Source organism: Hemitrygon akajei, chromosome 31 (genome assembly GCF_048418815.1).
Source record: "Hemitrygon akajei chromosome 31, sHemAka1.3, whole genome shotgun sequence".
Taxonomy (NCBI): Eukaryota; Metazoa; Chordata; class Chondrichthyes; order Myliobatiformes; family Dasyatidae; genus Hemitrygon; species Hemitrygon akajei.
In genome coordinates this window covers 16,175,744-16,192,409 of record NC_133154.1, presented here as the reverse complement: position 1 = coordinate 16,192,409, position 16,666 = coordinate 16,175,744, and the positions used below count along the sequence as shown (strand labels likewise).

At 39.0% G+C, this 16,666-nt stretch overlaps 1 protein-coding gene across 1 annotated transcript in view; it reads left to right on the top strand.

Annotated features, from left to right (window-relative positions):
- The window catches only part of srebf2 (sterol regulatory element binding transcription factor 2), a 60,401-nt gene that overhangs the window by 22,827 nt on the left and 20,908 nt on the right, over positions 1–16,666 (top strand). The window contains exons 9-13 of the mRNA XM_073033387.1: positions 2,068–2,252; positions 6,521–6,782; positions 8,700–8,866; positions 11,462–11,630; positions 13,866–13,959. Coding sequence (XP_072889488.1) covers positions 2,068–2,252; positions 6,521–6,782; positions 8,700–8,866; positions 11,462–11,630; positions 13,866–13,959 — 877 coding nt within the window. The remainder of the gene's footprint in view (positions 1–2,067; positions 2,253–6,520; positions 6,783–8,699; positions 8,867–11,461; positions 11,631–13,865; positions 13,960–16,666) is intronic.

The following is a 16,666-nucleotide window of genomic DNA, read 5'->3' as shown; positions in this document are numbered from 1 at the left end:
TAAATTTGTATTTCACCATTCTAGGCAACAGTCCAGTGAATGAAAAGTATACCCACCTCCAAAGTCTCGATATGATTCCTAGAGTGTCAAGTTCAGTACTGCACACAGTAACTGAATGTCCTTTATATTTATACGTTCAGTAGATTGTAAAACTACACTTACATCAGTTTTTGTTTAACACCCTAACATTGCCATCTGTAATATCCTATAGACCTCAACTCTCTCATTTCTCATCTCTGACTCAGAGAATTCAGTATTTAAATTTAGCTCATACTCACACCTTAACAATATTAAAGCATTTTTGTCTTCAGAAAAATTCAGCATCTGGGTATCTACTGAAAATTTAGGCATTCTTACTTTTGCACTATATCTAAATCATTGATGAATCCATTGAACAAATGTGATCCTAAACTGGAACCAGTCTTTGCACCCCCAACTACACTTGTAGCCACTCTGGAAAAAATCTATCCATAGTTAATCTTTCCCTTAATAATCTTCGTCTTAAAACTAATCTTCCCTCAGCAGCTGGAGCATTTTTTACCTCTGGTAATCTTAGTGTGAGTGCTATCATATAACAGGCAGAGTGTCCATGATCACAGTCCACTGTATCTGTTACTTACAAGTAATTCTAGGAAGTGTGCTGTGCACAGTTCCTTTTGAATTAATGTTGGACATATCTATTTTCTGTAACAAGGTCATCTCATCCTTAGTTAAAACACTTAGAAATTTTCCATCCATAGGGTGTTGAGAAACCTGCCCTGTAATAACATGGATTACTCTTCCCTCTTTTCAAAATGTTTGGTTATTTTCTGTCTATCCATTTTGCATCCAATCTCAACATAGCCTGAAATATAATTTCTGAACCCTCCGTATTTTACTTATCTAACAGGATATATTCTGCTAGAATCTAGCAATTTTTCTGTCATCAATCTAACCAAATATTTCAGTCTTCCTTTTGCGTATTACTATATCTGTCATCTTTCTGTGAACATTTTCACCTCTAATGTGCTTAAGAAAGGCTAAAATATTTATTAAATCTTTCTGACAGTTTTTGTTCACCAATTATTAAGTTTTATTTGTTTCTCAATACATCTGATTTTTAACACGTGTTTCTTTCTGGTATCTTAGTGAAGTATTTTGTGCTTCACTCATTTATCAAGTAACTTCCTCTTAGTTTTATCTTGGTTTATCTGTGTTTTAATCTATTATTTTCCTACATGTTTCATTTTCAACACAACAATGATGCTGTGGGAGAAGGGTGATGGAAAACAACAGGCAGTTCGACCTCTCTTGCCTGTTCTGCCAGTTAGTAAGGACATAGATTATCTTTTACCACAGCACCACTCTCCTGCATGAACTCCATATTGCTTGAATCCCTTAATATCTGAAAATCTAGCAATCCCCTTCTTGAATAAACTCAGTATATGAGGCTTCATAGACCTCGTGGATAGAGAATAGTATATCTTCCTTCCTTCTTGACTGAAGACTTTCAGGGTGTTTAATTTAAAGGAACACTCCTAGTAACTTTCCTCCTCAGTGCATTGCTGTAGTCAAATTTCAGACTGCATCTCATCAACCTGAAGCCTAAGTTCCTTAAGCTCCGGATGCGATCGGCGTGAACTCCAGTGGTTTCTATTAACTTGTACATTTAACTTCTGCATCAGTTCAGTAGTGCTGCCATAATTGTCTTTGTTTTTAAATTTAATTCCTATGCCATCATTTTAACTCACCAACCCTGCACTTTGGGGACACTGTGCTGAAAATCACTGTGTTTTTCTGGACGCACAAATTCAGTTTCCCAGGCACTACTAGAGTGACTAGACTTCAATTAAGTAACTCTACCTGGTAACCCAATAATCTGGAGACCAAAGCCTACCTGTATGCCACCTTCAATCACTGAATGGTTGCAGACACTGCTATTGTAGATAGCCACAATGCAAATATGTTAGTTTTAATGATTTGTTAATATTACTCTTGTTGTAAATTTCTACCAATAATATAACAAGTGCTCTGAAGCAATTAGGCATCATCAGTTTTAGTTTTTGAAATAATTTGTTTCTATTTTAGAAGAGTCCAAAGGCTGGTTTGATTGGATGCTCCCCACCCTAATCCTCTGGCTGGTGAATGGCATCATTGTACTGAGCGTATTTGTGAAGCTGTTCATTTACGGCGAACCCATCACGCGCCTCCATTCTCGGTCCTCTGTCACGTTCTGGAGATACCGCAAGCAAGCAGACCTGGACTTGGTCAGAGTAAGTATTACACTTGAAAACTACGGACACTGGAAACGTGAACTAAAACAGGCATTGACTAGAAATGCTCAGCAGGTTGGGCAGTGCCTGTGAGTAGAGAAACAGTAAATGTTTCAGGTTGGTAACCCCTCATTACATTTGATTGGGATGTATGCGAGATAATCATGACTCTGGAAAACGTGTTACATGTAAATCCCTTGTAATGATCTCAAGCATCCTTAAAATCTGACTTTATACAATTTAGAGGGCTACTAAACATTTTTATAACAATTAACAAGAGACAAGATCTGTGAGCAGTGGTGTTTTGGAGGGACCTCTGTAATCAATGATCTGGATGAAAACATAGATGGGTGGATTAGCAAGTTTTCACATGACACCCTAAGCTACAAGAGCGTAATTAGGCCATTCAGCCCCTCAAGTCTGCTTCACCATTCCATTATGGCTGGTTTATTATCCCTCTCAACACCATTCTCCTGCCTTCTCCCGTAACCTTTGATGCTCTTACAAATCAAGAACGTATCAATCTCTGTTTTAAATATACCCAATGACTTTGACTCGCAGAGACATCTGTGGCAATAAATTCTGCAGATTCGCCACCACGATTGGTCTTGTTATAAAGTCATGAATATGAAGGGAATGGGGGAATAACAGGATACAGTAGGGCATATTGTATAAATTGGCTTAAAGATCAGCACAATGTTGTGGGCTGAATGGCCTTATACTGTTCTGTGTTCTATGAAAACAGCCTTTAAAGTCCATGGGTGGGGGGGGGGGGGGAGGGAATGGAGGATGGTAGTAGCAGCTTTGGTGGCAGTGATTATTGAATCAAAGTCACCCGATAGAGACCCAAGTATTGAGCTTGGTTGTCTTTGTGTAGTATTGGTGTCCGAGCAGGTTGTTCAGTCATTGGGAGATGTACTAATTCAGACAGTGTACTGGGAAGACCTTGTACAGAGTGATTAACGATGGGCACTCGTAGAAAATATGATCTAAGATCCTGAAATGCATTGAAAAGACTGTTACATGGGAAACAATATTGTCCCTTATATCCTCAATATGGAAATTGCATCTGTAAGTCCCTAGCTTTGTGATGCAAAATGTCCTAGGAGTCCTTGTTTACATGTTTTCCTCTAAAAGTAAATAAAATGATTTCTTAGTTTACTTTTACTTTATTGTCATAGAGCACACAATCATCACAGCGCTATTTGATTCTGCCTTCGCATTCCCTGGAGTACAAATCGAAGTAAATATAATAAAAATTTAAATTATAAATCATAATTAGAAAATAGAAAAGGGAAAGTAAGGTAGTGCAAGTCAGGTCCGAGAGTTTTTGAACGTACAGTCCAGATCCGGGTCAGGATCTGTTCAGCAGTCTTATCACAGTTGGAAAGAAGCTGTTCCCAAATCTGGCCGTACGAATCTTCAAGCTCCTGAACCTTGTCCCGGAGGGAAGAGGGACAAAAAGTGTGTTGGCTGGGTGGGTCGTGTCCTTGATTATCCTGGTAGCTCCGACCGCGTGCGGTGTAAAGTGAGTCCAAGGATGGAAGATTGGTTTGTGTGATGTGCTGGACTATGTTCACAATCTTCTGCAGCTTCTTCTGGTCTTGGACAGGACATCTTCCATACCAAGTTGTGATGCACCCTAGAAGGATGCTTTCTACGGTGCATCTATAAAAATTAGTGAGGGTTTTAGGGGACAAGCCAAATTTCTTCAGCTTTCACAGGAAGTAAAGGCGCTGGTGGGCCTTCTTGGCAGTGGACTCTGCTTAGTTAGATCAAGTCAAGTCATTTGTAATACTCACCCCGAGGAACTTAAAGCTTTTGACCTGTTCCACCTGTGCACCACCTTTGCTAGTAGGATGGTGGGCAGAGGGACCCTAAAGCCCCTCCGCTTCAATCTGACCAGCAGCCCAGCTCTTTTCCCATGCTTCCTCGGTAAATAGTGCATTTTTCCAGGTTTCCATCGATGCAGTGTGTTGTTGGCAGCTCTTTGAGGTTGGTGGACACTTCCCACGGGGAAGTTGCTTAACATGGACAGAAAATGTGTTAATGCAGTTGAATTTCTGGCATCACTGAGACATATGTCTGCAGACACTGGAATCTAGAGCAACATTCAGTCTTGGAGGAACTTGGCGGTTGAACGGTTGGGGGTGGGGGGGGAGCAGACGAATTGTCAATGTTTTTGGGTTGAAACCCTGCATCAAGACTGAGAGGAAAATGGCCAGTATAAAGGGAGCATGGCGGTTAGTGAGATGGGAATTGAAGGTGATAGGTGAGCTGAGGAGAAGTTGAAAGCTGGCAGGCAAGTTGTGTCAGTTAGGGAATTGGTAGATAGTGGCATATGAATGATGGGTGGAGGCTGACAAATAGGAAAAAAACTCAGAGGCATATGGAATGAGGTGGCAGTGGAGAAGTGTGAAGGCTGAAGACAGCTCCTAGAGGAGGAGTTCCCAACTGTTTTTTAAGCCATGGACCCTTGCCGTTAACCAAGAGGTCTGTGGACCCCGGGTTTGGAACCTGAGTCCTAGAGAGAGATAAGCAAGAATACCAAGGTCTGTCAGTACTGGAATCTTCAAAGTAAAGAAGGTGATAAATGGGAGCCATTAGAGGAGAGGTGAATGGCACTAGGAACCAGAACCAGATATGGTGGGGAGTGGGGTATGGGACCCTGTGGGTGTGTAGTGGTGGATGAATGCAGGAGTGAGATAGGGACAAAGATAGATGTTGGGGCTGGGGTGTGGTTTTGCTGGGGAAGGAGGCAGAAATTGGAAGACCAAAGGAAAGAGGAGGAGAAAGGGTGTGAAAAGAAGGGTAAAAACTAGCACTGGGCTCCTTAAAATTGGTTCCCTTCCACCAACCCCACTGCCCATCCTGGTGTTGTATCTCTCAGTAATTTGTTTACAATTCTACTCTTGCTGAGAGTAAGGACACCTGTGTTATGTTCCCAGAAAAAATAATGGACTCTTAGCAGCCAACTCCTAATTCTGTTGTTACCCCTCAGGGCTGCTCATGCTACCTCAGTGCCGTCTATCTAAGCATTGCTGTAACTATAGTGATATATAATTCAATGCAAATTGCTTTCTTTTGTTATTATTTCTTCTTCCCTTATTTAAACTCTGGAGAAATGGGTTTCTTATTCTTATTGAGTTGTTTTTTTTAACTGAAAGCTGACCTTTCATGTTTATTTTTAAACTCTTTCTTTAAACCAAAAGGAGTCATCAACATCATTATGGACCTGTAATAAAATGGGTAACTATTTTCATTTACGTTAGTTAAGGTTTTATGGTCTTGTACTTCAAAGGAGTTGTACCCACATCTGAATAATATTAAACTGCAGCCTTAAGTCTCTTTTTATTCCTTGTTTTCTTTCCTACCCCCAGTTAAAGTACTTCTGTTAAATGTTGCAAGTAATCAACCTTCTTTGGTCCTGTGAGGTTTGGGTTGTACTGATGGAGGATGTATCTAATGGACTTGTATATTCTGCTCTTCGCTCTCCAGACCTTTTATAACAATGATACTTGGAGGACTAGATACACTGTTAGATTCTGGTACGTTAACTTTGCAGACTGGGTTTCAAATCCAGAAGAAACTGATCAAGATTATAATCTACTGGCTGTGAGTCTACTGTGGAACGAAGTTTTAGAATTTTAACTCACTTCAGAGGCAGTGTTGAGTCGCAGCTTTACATTGGAATTTCTACATTGGGACCACTCAAAGTTCACTGGAAAATCTGTTTAGAAAGGATAAAAATACAGTTAATTCGGTCTGGAACAAGTGTTTTCGAGATAGGGGCATATGGTTTTGCAAGATAGCTGGGAATTTAGCTGATTTGAGATCTTGCTTATGGAATTCTGACACTGGGTTGTTTTGCAAAGGGTGAAAGGATAGGCAAAGGGTGAAAGAGCTTAATATACGGTTATGTTAAAGATTATTGGTGCAAGGATACTATTGGTCACATTATAATAAACTGTCAAACACAATGAAGTTTGTGGATGGTGGAAATCCAGAGCAACACACACGAAATGCTGGAGGAACTCAGCAGGCCAGGCAGCATCCATGGGAAAGAAGAAACAGTCGATGTTTCAGGCCGAGACCCTTCATCAGGACTGGAAAGGAAGGGGAGATGTTAGATTTTAGGTCTCTCCAGAATTTTCTTTTGTGTTATATAAAAGTCCCTTGATCAGGAATATACCACTACTGATCATATCATGCATCTTGGGTACATTTACATTAAAATAATTAAGTCAAGGATTTACTTCTCATTACAGGGTGCCTTTATTGCTGCTGCAGGAAACTTACAGGCGTGTTTATTGGCACTGGGGCGAGCACTGCCAGCTTCCCGGTTAGATCTAGCCTGTAGCCTCTGTTGGAATATCATTCGGCATGGCGTTCAGAAGCTGGTGTTTATGCGCTGGCTACTGAAGTGGACGAGAGGATTTCGGCAAGAGGCACAGCTTCAAGAAGAAGCCAAGATGAGTGCACGAGATGCTGCACTTGTATATCATAAACTCCATCAACTGCAGCTGACAGGTATTGTCAAATGATGAATTTGTCTCAATTTATTTGACCAGATTACTGAAAGGGAAGATGGGGTTCAATGTTTATGATTGCATGCAATGTTGCTCTTTGCAGAATCTTGCAATGCACAAAATGTCTGCTGCAGTTGCCTCTATAACAACAGAGAAATTGGGCCATATAACTGAAATAAAACAAACCAAGTGGTTCTGCTTGAAGGTTTTCCAAATTATCCTTTATGTCTTCATTTATTTATCACAGGGCCTATTCTTGTGACTGGAATTGCACCTTAACAAATGCATCAAAATGCTTCCTATGACAAAATGGAAAGACTTGAGAAGATTTCATATAGTCTTATTCATTACCTCCTGACTTGTTTATTCTATACGTCCTGTGGTAAAGTCTAAAATCCGTTTTTTAAAAAAAATCCTGAATAGACTCGTACAGTTTCTGCGATTGCCACCCCCAAATTCCTTCTAGAGTTCTAACAATATTTCCAATCAGAAACCAAAATTGCTGTTTGCTTTGTCTATATCCCTGTTGGGTTAGGGTCCAAATTCAAAGTTTAAAGTAAATTTATTATATATGTCATCATGTATGACACTGAGATTCATTTTATTGTGGATATACTCAAAAATTCCATAACAGAATCAATGGAAGACCACACCAACTTGGTATTCAATGAATGTGTAAAAGACAACTAGTTGTGCAAATACAACAATAAAGTAATAATAAATAAATATTGAGAACATGAGATGAAGAATCTATAGGTTATGGGATCAATTCAGTGATGGGGCAAGTGAAGTTGAGTGAAGTTATCCCCTTTGGTTCAGGAGCCTGATGGTTGAGGGGTAATAAATGTTCCTGAACCTGGTGGTGTGAGTCCTGAGGCTCCTATACCTCCTTCCTGATGGCAGCAGTGAGAAGAGAGAATGACCTGGGTAATGAGGGTCCCTGATGATGGCTGCTGCTTTCCTGTGACAACTTGCTATTTAAATTGTTACTTTTCTTATAGCTTAACTTTCTTTATTGTTACCTATGTGTTTGTATAATCACGTGTTTGAAGATTTTCAGGAATTTGCGGTGTACAGGTGTCCCTTGCTTTACGAATGTTTGCTTTACATCACTTTGCTTTTACAAAAGACCTACATTAGTAACCTGTTTTCGCATTACAAAGAGGACTTTCACCTTTACGAAAATTTTTCCCATATAAATTAATGGTTCTTCACCTTACGCCATTTCGGCTTAAGAAATGTTTCATAGGAACGCTCTACCTTTGTAAGGGGGGGGGGGGGGACTTGCATATGTACTTATGCAGTTTTTTTTGTCTGCGAGCCGGAGATGTCTTGGCAGCATAAAGCAGGCCTGACCTTGGCTGACAGACTTTCTGTCAAAGAATACTCCATTATCTAACTAGCAGTATAAACAAGAACGTGAGGTCTCCAGTCCTTTGTAATTTGCCTTTTCTCTTTGTTACTTGCTTGCTGGTACAGGCTGACTCTGTCGGACCATGTTCTATGAAGAACATCTAATAAAATGGTTGTAGCAATAAGATTTGCACTCTAATTTTTGACTTCTGAAAGACTTTGGACAATATGATCTCCAGATGCAACATACCATAACTGTCATAATGCACTTAATGACTTAATTCCACTGTAGCCCACCAGCCTTTTGGTTGCAATATTATTGATTATTTTAACTGGAGAATCTGATGCCATATGATAAAATTATTAAAATTATGAAAGGTTTGGACAGAATAGTGTAGTAACAGACTTCAAATCCTCTGGAAAACTTGAATGTTTTTTGCCACCCTTTACCTGGAAACCAATAATCTCCCAATTTTTTTTTTTGCAGTAAAATCAATTTAGCTAAGTGTAGAGCAACAAGCATTGTATTGAAGAGAATTTTTTTCTGTCTTTTTTTGCAATGTAGATAAACTGGTGCAAAGTCCCGCAAGTGCAATCAATCTAGCTCTGTCTGCAGTTAATCTAGCAGAGTGTGCAGAGGAGAAAATCCCCCCGAGTCTCATGGCAGAAATCTATATAACTGCTGCCATCTGCCTAAAAAGCAACTTTAGTGGCAGATTCTCCTTCCTGCTGGTAAGTAGATACCCTGTGTTGTGCATTTTGTTATTACAGGTAAATGTATAAGAATGAATTATTTTGCATCTCCTTTTCATGCAGATTTAAAATGGGAGCCCACCAGTATATGGATGCAATGCACCAAGCAGATTTAGCTCTGTTAAAGAATATGTAAAATCTGTGTAGGGGGAGCGTGGTTTAAAATAAGCTGAAGCCTGAGCCTTTCTGAAGCCAAGAGTATATCAGAAAATGCACTCAGTAGCCACTTTATTAGGGGCCTCCTGTACAGTACCCAATAAAGTGGCCACTGAGTGTATGTTTGTGGTCTTCTGCTGTAGTCCATCCACTTCAAGGTTTGACGTGGGTCAGAGATGTCTTTCTGCACACGACTGTTGTAACACATGATTATTTGAGTTTCTGTTGCCTTCCAGTCAGCTTGAACCAGCCTGGTCATTCTCCTCATTAACAAGGCATTTTCACCCACAGAACTGTCACTCATGGGATTTTTAAAATTTTTTTACATCATTCTCTGTAAACTCTAAAGATTGTTGTGCAGGAGATCAGTTTCTCATACTCAAACCACCCCCTCTTGTACCAACATACATTCCACGGTGAAAGTCTCTTCTGATGTTTGGTCTGAACAACAACCAAGTTTCTTGACCATGGCTCCGTGGTTTTGTGCGTTGAAATGCTGCTGCATGATTGGCTAATTAGATATTAACGAGCAGGTGTACCCAAAAAAAAAAGTAGCCACTGTGTGTATGAAAATGAGTAGGCCACTTGGGCCCTCTTGGTAACTGCCATTCAATTTATCGGTCTCATCTCACCATCTCTTCTGTGCTGGTTCCCAATAGTCCACTATTATTTGATCTTTAAAATATTATCTGCCTCCTCATTATGAAGTATACTGTATACCAAATGATCCAGCCTCCATAAATCTCTGGAAAAGAGACAAGGTGTTCTTCTACATCTCAGTTTTAAATGGCGACCCTTACCTAGTAACCTTGTCCCTTTGTTGAAGGTTCTTCCATTGATGAAAACATTTCAACATGTTCCTATTGTTACCCCTTAGGATCATTAATGTTTCAATAAGATTATCCTCCATTCTTCGAAACAACAAAGAATGTAGATATGAATTCTTTACTTGCTCATGATTGGGCAACCCTTTCGTTCCAGGAATTAGCCCAATGATTCATGAACTTCTTCCAGTGCTACCATATCCTTTCTTAAATAAGACAACCAAAAATATGTGGCTTTGTCAAAGTACTGTACAATTGTAACACTATTTCCCTATTTCTAAACCCCAACCTTATTGCAAAAAGCCCAATGTGCCAATTGCCTTCCTATCTACTTACTACGTCTGCCTGCTAACTTCCGATGACTTCTGTGACAAGAACAAGATCACTTTGTACTGCACTCAATTGTAATCTTTTTTTCTGTTTAAATAGTAGTTTTGGCTTCCTCTAACTGAAGTGCGTGACCCCACTCTTCTCCACTCCATTTGCCAAATCTTTGCCCACTCACTTAAACTGTGCTATTGCAAGGCTTATCTGTCCCCATTTAACCATCTGTTTATATGTCAGCAGTAAACTTGGACATCTTGCAATCTGTCCCCTCCTCCAGGTAGTTGATATAAATCGTAAGAACTGAGTCTTGGGACACTCCATGAGTTGTGTCATTCCAGGCTTCCATTAAAACCATATTAACACACTTCTTCCAATAACATGACTTAACTAGTACACCAGTCTTTTATGAACCACCTTGTTAAACATCTCCTGCAAATCAAAATACACTATATCTAATGATTCCCCTCTTAGGAAGTGCATAGAGTTGATTGCTGAGAGGTGAATTTGTGAGTTCTAAAGCCACCTAGGAGTCTTGAATGATGAATGTATTGCACAGAAATATAGCTCTTAACTCTAAAATCCTGATTCTACAACAGTGCTCATTGATGGCATGCACCTACCAACAGAGTGGTGTGCAATTATCCTGAGAAAGTTACATAGAACATAGAATAGTACAGCACTTTACAGGCCCTTTGGCCCACAATGTTGTGCCGACCCTCAAACCCTGCCTCCCATATAACCCCCCACCTTAAATTCCTCCATATACCTGTCTAGTAGTCTCTTAAACTTCACTAGTGTATCTGCCTCCACCACTGACCCAGGCAGTGCATTCCACGCACCAACCACTCTCTGAGTAAAAAACCTTCCTCTAATATCCCCCTTGAACTTCCCTCCCCTTACCTTAAAGCCATGTCCTCTTGTGTTGAGCAGTGGTGCCCTGGGGAAGAGGTGCTGGCAATCCACTCTATCTATTCCTCTTAATATCTTGTACACCTCTATCATGTCTCCTCTCATCCTCCTTCTCTCCAAAGAATAAAGCCCTAGTTCCCTTAATCTCTGATCATAATCCATACTCTCTAAACCAGGCAGCATCCTAGTAAATCTCCTCTGTACCCTTTCCAATGCTTCCACATCCTTCCTATAGTGAGGCGACCAGAAAGTTCTTATTTTTCATATGTATTGCAAAATTACTTAAGCTGAATGTTTTTTTTTCTAAACCACACTTAATCAAGTAAGTTCATGGTCTGTGTATTTTTCACATTCATAGCGCTATTTCCTGCGTCAAGCCCGGCGAGTTTGCCAATCCCAGTGCAGTTCTGACCCAGGCACCTATCACTGGCTTTTCCATCCTCTGGGGCGCCGCTTCTTTGTGGACTGTGATTGGTCTCTTAAATCAGTTGCAAAGGAAAGTCTCTTCAGCTCTCCAAGGAACCCAGGTAAGGAGCAGTAAAGTCCAATCCCTCTGAATTAAAAAGAAAAGCACTTTTTTTGATAGCTCACAGTTTCTGTAACCAAATTGTCATTTTTTGTGCATGTAGTTCAGACACCAGAATACAAGAACTATAAAAGTATAGTAGATTCCAGTATTTGGGACAACACTTAAAAGAACAAAAATGAATTTAAAAAAAAGTTGTGAATCCTTTGTTTATTTAGGACACTACACCACTTAATTGGGGCAGGAAACTGTTTCTAACCCACAGTCAGTCACGTGAACTTGCGTGGTTGTTAGACATTACACAGTGCATCTAGTTTTTGAATAGCGCTAGTTGTGTGTGTTTGTGTTTTAAAAAATAGCAGTGATTATTGCCACTGATTTTTGGCGAGAAATAAGCAATAAGATAATTGGAACTGTTTTGCTCATTGCGGTTTCAAGCATTCAGGTTTGAAAATGCCAGAAATGGCTGAAAGTGAAAATGAATGATTTCACTACTTCAACAAATTAGGAATTATGAAGAATTTGAAGGTATCGATAATCATCTTGAATGTTACATTGAAAGTAAAGATTTGGAGGATGCAAATCTTCCACAGATACTCTTGACCTTCTGAAGAAGGCACTTTCTGTTTGTATTTCAGATTTCCAATAACTGTAATTTTTTCCCCCTAGAGACTGGAACAATTTCTTGCTGTTCTATGGTAAACGGTGCATGAACAGCAGCTTAGAATGCATGTAAAAAGGACTGAATTATAGAGTAAATATACTGTCAGAAATTGAAAAGAAAAAAAAACCCACTCTTTTAACACAAAATATTTAAAGAACTTTGTAGGAATGTTATTGACCTAAATGTGACACTGAGATACAGAGAAGTTATGGAGGTTGACATCCAAAGGTTTGTTCGAAGAAGTAGGCATAAAGAGGAAGCTTAAAGAAAGAAAGAAGCAAGAATGCAAGGAGATGCAAGTTGAAGGCCTGCATTGTTGAGGTCCCCAATTAGAAACCATGCATTTGAGTCACCCGTGCAATGCAAATCAGTTGATGGGTTATTTAATATAAGAAAAAAATCTAGCTTCAACATGATGGATTCAACAGTGGCTGGATGGGAGATGCCAGAGAGTAGTGGTGGATAACTGTTTGTCAGGTTGGAGGCCGGTGACTAGTGGTGTGCCTCAGGGATCTGTACTGGGTCCAGTGTTGTTTGTCATATACATTAATGATTTGGATGATGGGCTGGTAAATTGGATTAGTAAGTATGCAGATGATACTAAGGTAGGTGGCGTTGTGGATAATGAAGTAGGTTTTCAAAGTTTGCAGAGAGGTTTAGGCCAGTTAGAAGAGTGGGCTGAATGATGGCAAATGGAGTTTAATGCTGATAAGTGTGAGGTGCTACATTTTGGTAGGAATAATCCAAATAGGACATACATGGTAAATGGTAGGGCATTGAAGAATGCAGTAGAACAGAGTGATCTAGGAATAATGGTGCATAGTTCCCTGAAGGTGGATTCTCATGTGGATAGGGTGGTGAAGAAAGCTTTTGGTATGTTGGCCTTTATAAATCAGAGCATTGAGTATAGGAGTTGGGATGTAATGTTAAAATTGTACAAGGCATTGGTAAGACCGAATTTGGAGTATTGTGTACAGTTCTGGTCACCGAATTATAGGAAAGATGTCAACAAAATAGAGAGAGTACAGAGAAGATTTACTAGAATGTTACCTGGGTTTCAGCACCTAAGTTACAGGGAAAGGTTGAACAAGTTAGGTCTTTATTCTTTGGAGCGTAGAAGGTTGAGGGGGGACTTGATAGAGGTATTTAAAATTATGAGGGGGATAGATAGAGTTGACGTGGATAGGCCTTTTCCATTGCGAGTAGGGGAGATTCAAACAAGAGGACATGAGTTGAGAGTTAAGGGGCAAAAGTTTAAGGGTAACACAAGGGGGAATTTCTTTACTCAGAGAGTGGTAGCTGTGTGGAACGAGCTTCCAGTAGAAGTGGTAGAGGCAGGTTCGGTATTGTCATTTAAAGTAAAATTGGATAGGTATATGGACAGGAAAGGAATGGAGGGTTATGGGCTGAGTGCAGGTCAGTGGAACTAGGTGAGAGTAAGCGTTCAGCACGGACTAGAAGGGCTGAGATGGCCTGTTTCCGTGCTGTAATTGTTATATGGTTATATAGTGCCTATCTTGAGCCTGAAATGAGAATAGCTATTATTGTAATTTTTTTACTTTCCTCTTGCAGTTGATCCGGTAGCCCAAGTGAACCAGGCATTTTGTGAAAATTTACTTGAGAAAGCCGTATACTCGCTGGTCAAGCCAGAGGCTGAGGATGCCGGGTATGTACGCTAGTCTGATGTCAAATCAAATCAAGTTTAATTATCATTCAACCATTCATGGATACAGCCAAACAAAAAAGCATTCCTCTGGGGCCAAGATGCAAAATGTACATAGTACTTTCAAAATAGCAAGCAGAGCAAAAAAAAAACACAGGTGTACATGGCTGGGAATGGATGAGGTGGATGAACCAGGTAAAGTAAGGTATTGTGGAGCTTGGGAAACCAGTTCCATCTTTTTGTAGAACAGTGGTTGGTTTTACAGAAAGCTAATTGTTTAATTGCATTGGAAAAATTCTTTCTTTATAGGGCAGAGATTTTTTTATACAAGTGGAATAAGGCATAAATGTATTGCATAGAATAGCTTGCATTTGCCAGCATCTACATTTAAGTAATTGAAATGAAACTGCCATTTAATTTCAAAAAGGGATGCACACTGAAAATCGATTCATAGTGTGTGTCCTAACTTGAAGCTATCATCAGAAAAAAAAATGATCTTGTGATTCTGTAAGTAAATTTCCTTGACTAGCTCTCTTGAGAGAAACAAACCATTGTATTGTTTGATTAAACTCCTGAAAAAATGCATATTGTCCTTCAAAATGGAATCAAGAAGTCATTTTATTAACAACCTTCATAACTCCTACTTCGTTCAATTATGTTGCCCTGTATTTTGAGATTTAAATTTCCTCTTAAATTTGTTTATTTAATAAAGACATGTTTTGATTATTTTGGTATTATCAGGTCCTGCCCCAAGATTATTTTGCATTAGGTAATGAAGGCAAATTACTTTAAACAAAATTAGTCTGAAAATAACTTGCAGTATAAATATTCTCATTCACAAAAATTACTTATGAATATCCAGAATTCCAGTTTAGAATCAATCAGACTTTAGAAATGAGAAATTGAAAAATTTCCATCAGTTTAATTTGGGTATGTTTATGTAAGTATGGTTTGCCTAATATATTGTTCAACTTCAGGAACCAGAAAGAAATATGATTTAAAATATAAAGCAGCTGAGTTGCAACTGATCTTAAGTAGAAGGTCTGGGTTATATCTTTGTTGTTAAAAATGACAGATTCTCTCCATCTGTAAGAGCATAAGAAATAGAAGGAGGAGTAGGCATTCTGCCTCTCTTGCCCACACCATTCAACATCATACCCAAGTACCATATTCCTGCCTAATCTCACATCACTTGGTCCTCTTAATATCCACTAATCTAGTTAAATCTTTCTATAATATATTCATTGTCCGAGTCCATACAGTCCAATTGGGTAAAGAATTCTAGAATTGCTATCCATCGGTTGAAAAAATTCTTCTCAACTGTCTTGAATGTCCATCCTGTCGTATTTGCTTTGAGATTGTGATTCCTGCTTGTAGACATCCAGGCCCAGGGAAACCACACTGTTCTTACCTTGCTGAGTTCAGTAAGAATTTTAGAATATATCAATGAGATCACATCTCATTCCTCCAAACTCAAAAATATACTGGCCCTGTCAACGTAAATTCTCATACAATAAAGCTGCTTTTTCAAGGATCAGTCTTTGATCTTTACTGCACCCAGTTGCATTTATATCTTTACCAGGGTAAGCAGACTTGACTTGTACTTAATATTCCAGATGTGGTCTTACCAAGGTCTTGTCTAATTGGTCCATGATATCTCAAATTTTATAGCACTAATGGACACTATACAATTTCCCAGTTGATGCTGTCTTTTGGAAATACTTCTCTCAAATGAGTACTTGTATTATGTTCAAAGTAAATTTATTATCCAAGTATGTATATGTCACCACAAACTACCCAATGATTCATTTTCTTGTTGGCATTCACAGTAGAACAAAGAAATACAATAGAATCAATGAAAAACTTACAAACAACCAGTGTGCAGAAGAAGACAAACTGCACAAATATAAAAACAAATAATAAATTTATTGAGTTGTAGGGTTTTTGAAACTCAACCATAGGTTGAGAAATCAGTTCAGTGTTGAGATGAGTGACATTATCCACACGGTTCAGGAACCTAATGGTTGAATCTATTCAAACTTCTAAGAAAGTAGAGTCGCTGCTGTGTCTTCTTTATAATGGTACTTACAATCAGGTCCCAGGGCCTAGTAATGCCAAAGAATTTAACGTTACTGACCCTTCCATCTTCGATTTCCCCTAATGAGGACTGGCTCATGGACATCCGGTTTCCTCCTGTAGTAAATAATCAACTCTTTGGTTTTGCTGATGCTGAGTGAGAGATTGTTGTTTTGATATGTGGTATTGAATGACCAACCTACTGTAGCTGCTGAACAAAATGAATCAGAGTAACTGGAATTAATATTGATATAATTGGAAATCGGATCTCAAAGTTGTATATGGTGACACATATCTACTGTTTATGCTTTTATCCTTACAAAAACAAAGGCCAATTTTAAGTATGGATTTTTTATTTAAATGATGGAGCTATAAGCTACAGAAATATCTCTATAAAGATAATTTCGAATGCTGCAGTGAAATATACCCTTTGAGAAGCACATAAATCATTAGAAGATTAACCTACAAATCCTTATGTGAGTTCAAACCACCTGCCTGGTTATAACTGCTGAGTTCCTCCAGCATTTTGCTTGGATTTCCAGCATCTGCAGATTTTCTCTTGTTTGTTTATAATTTTTTGAAGCTCTTTCCATTCATGTCTTTGACTCTTTATTTGTGCCTGCCATTTATCTTC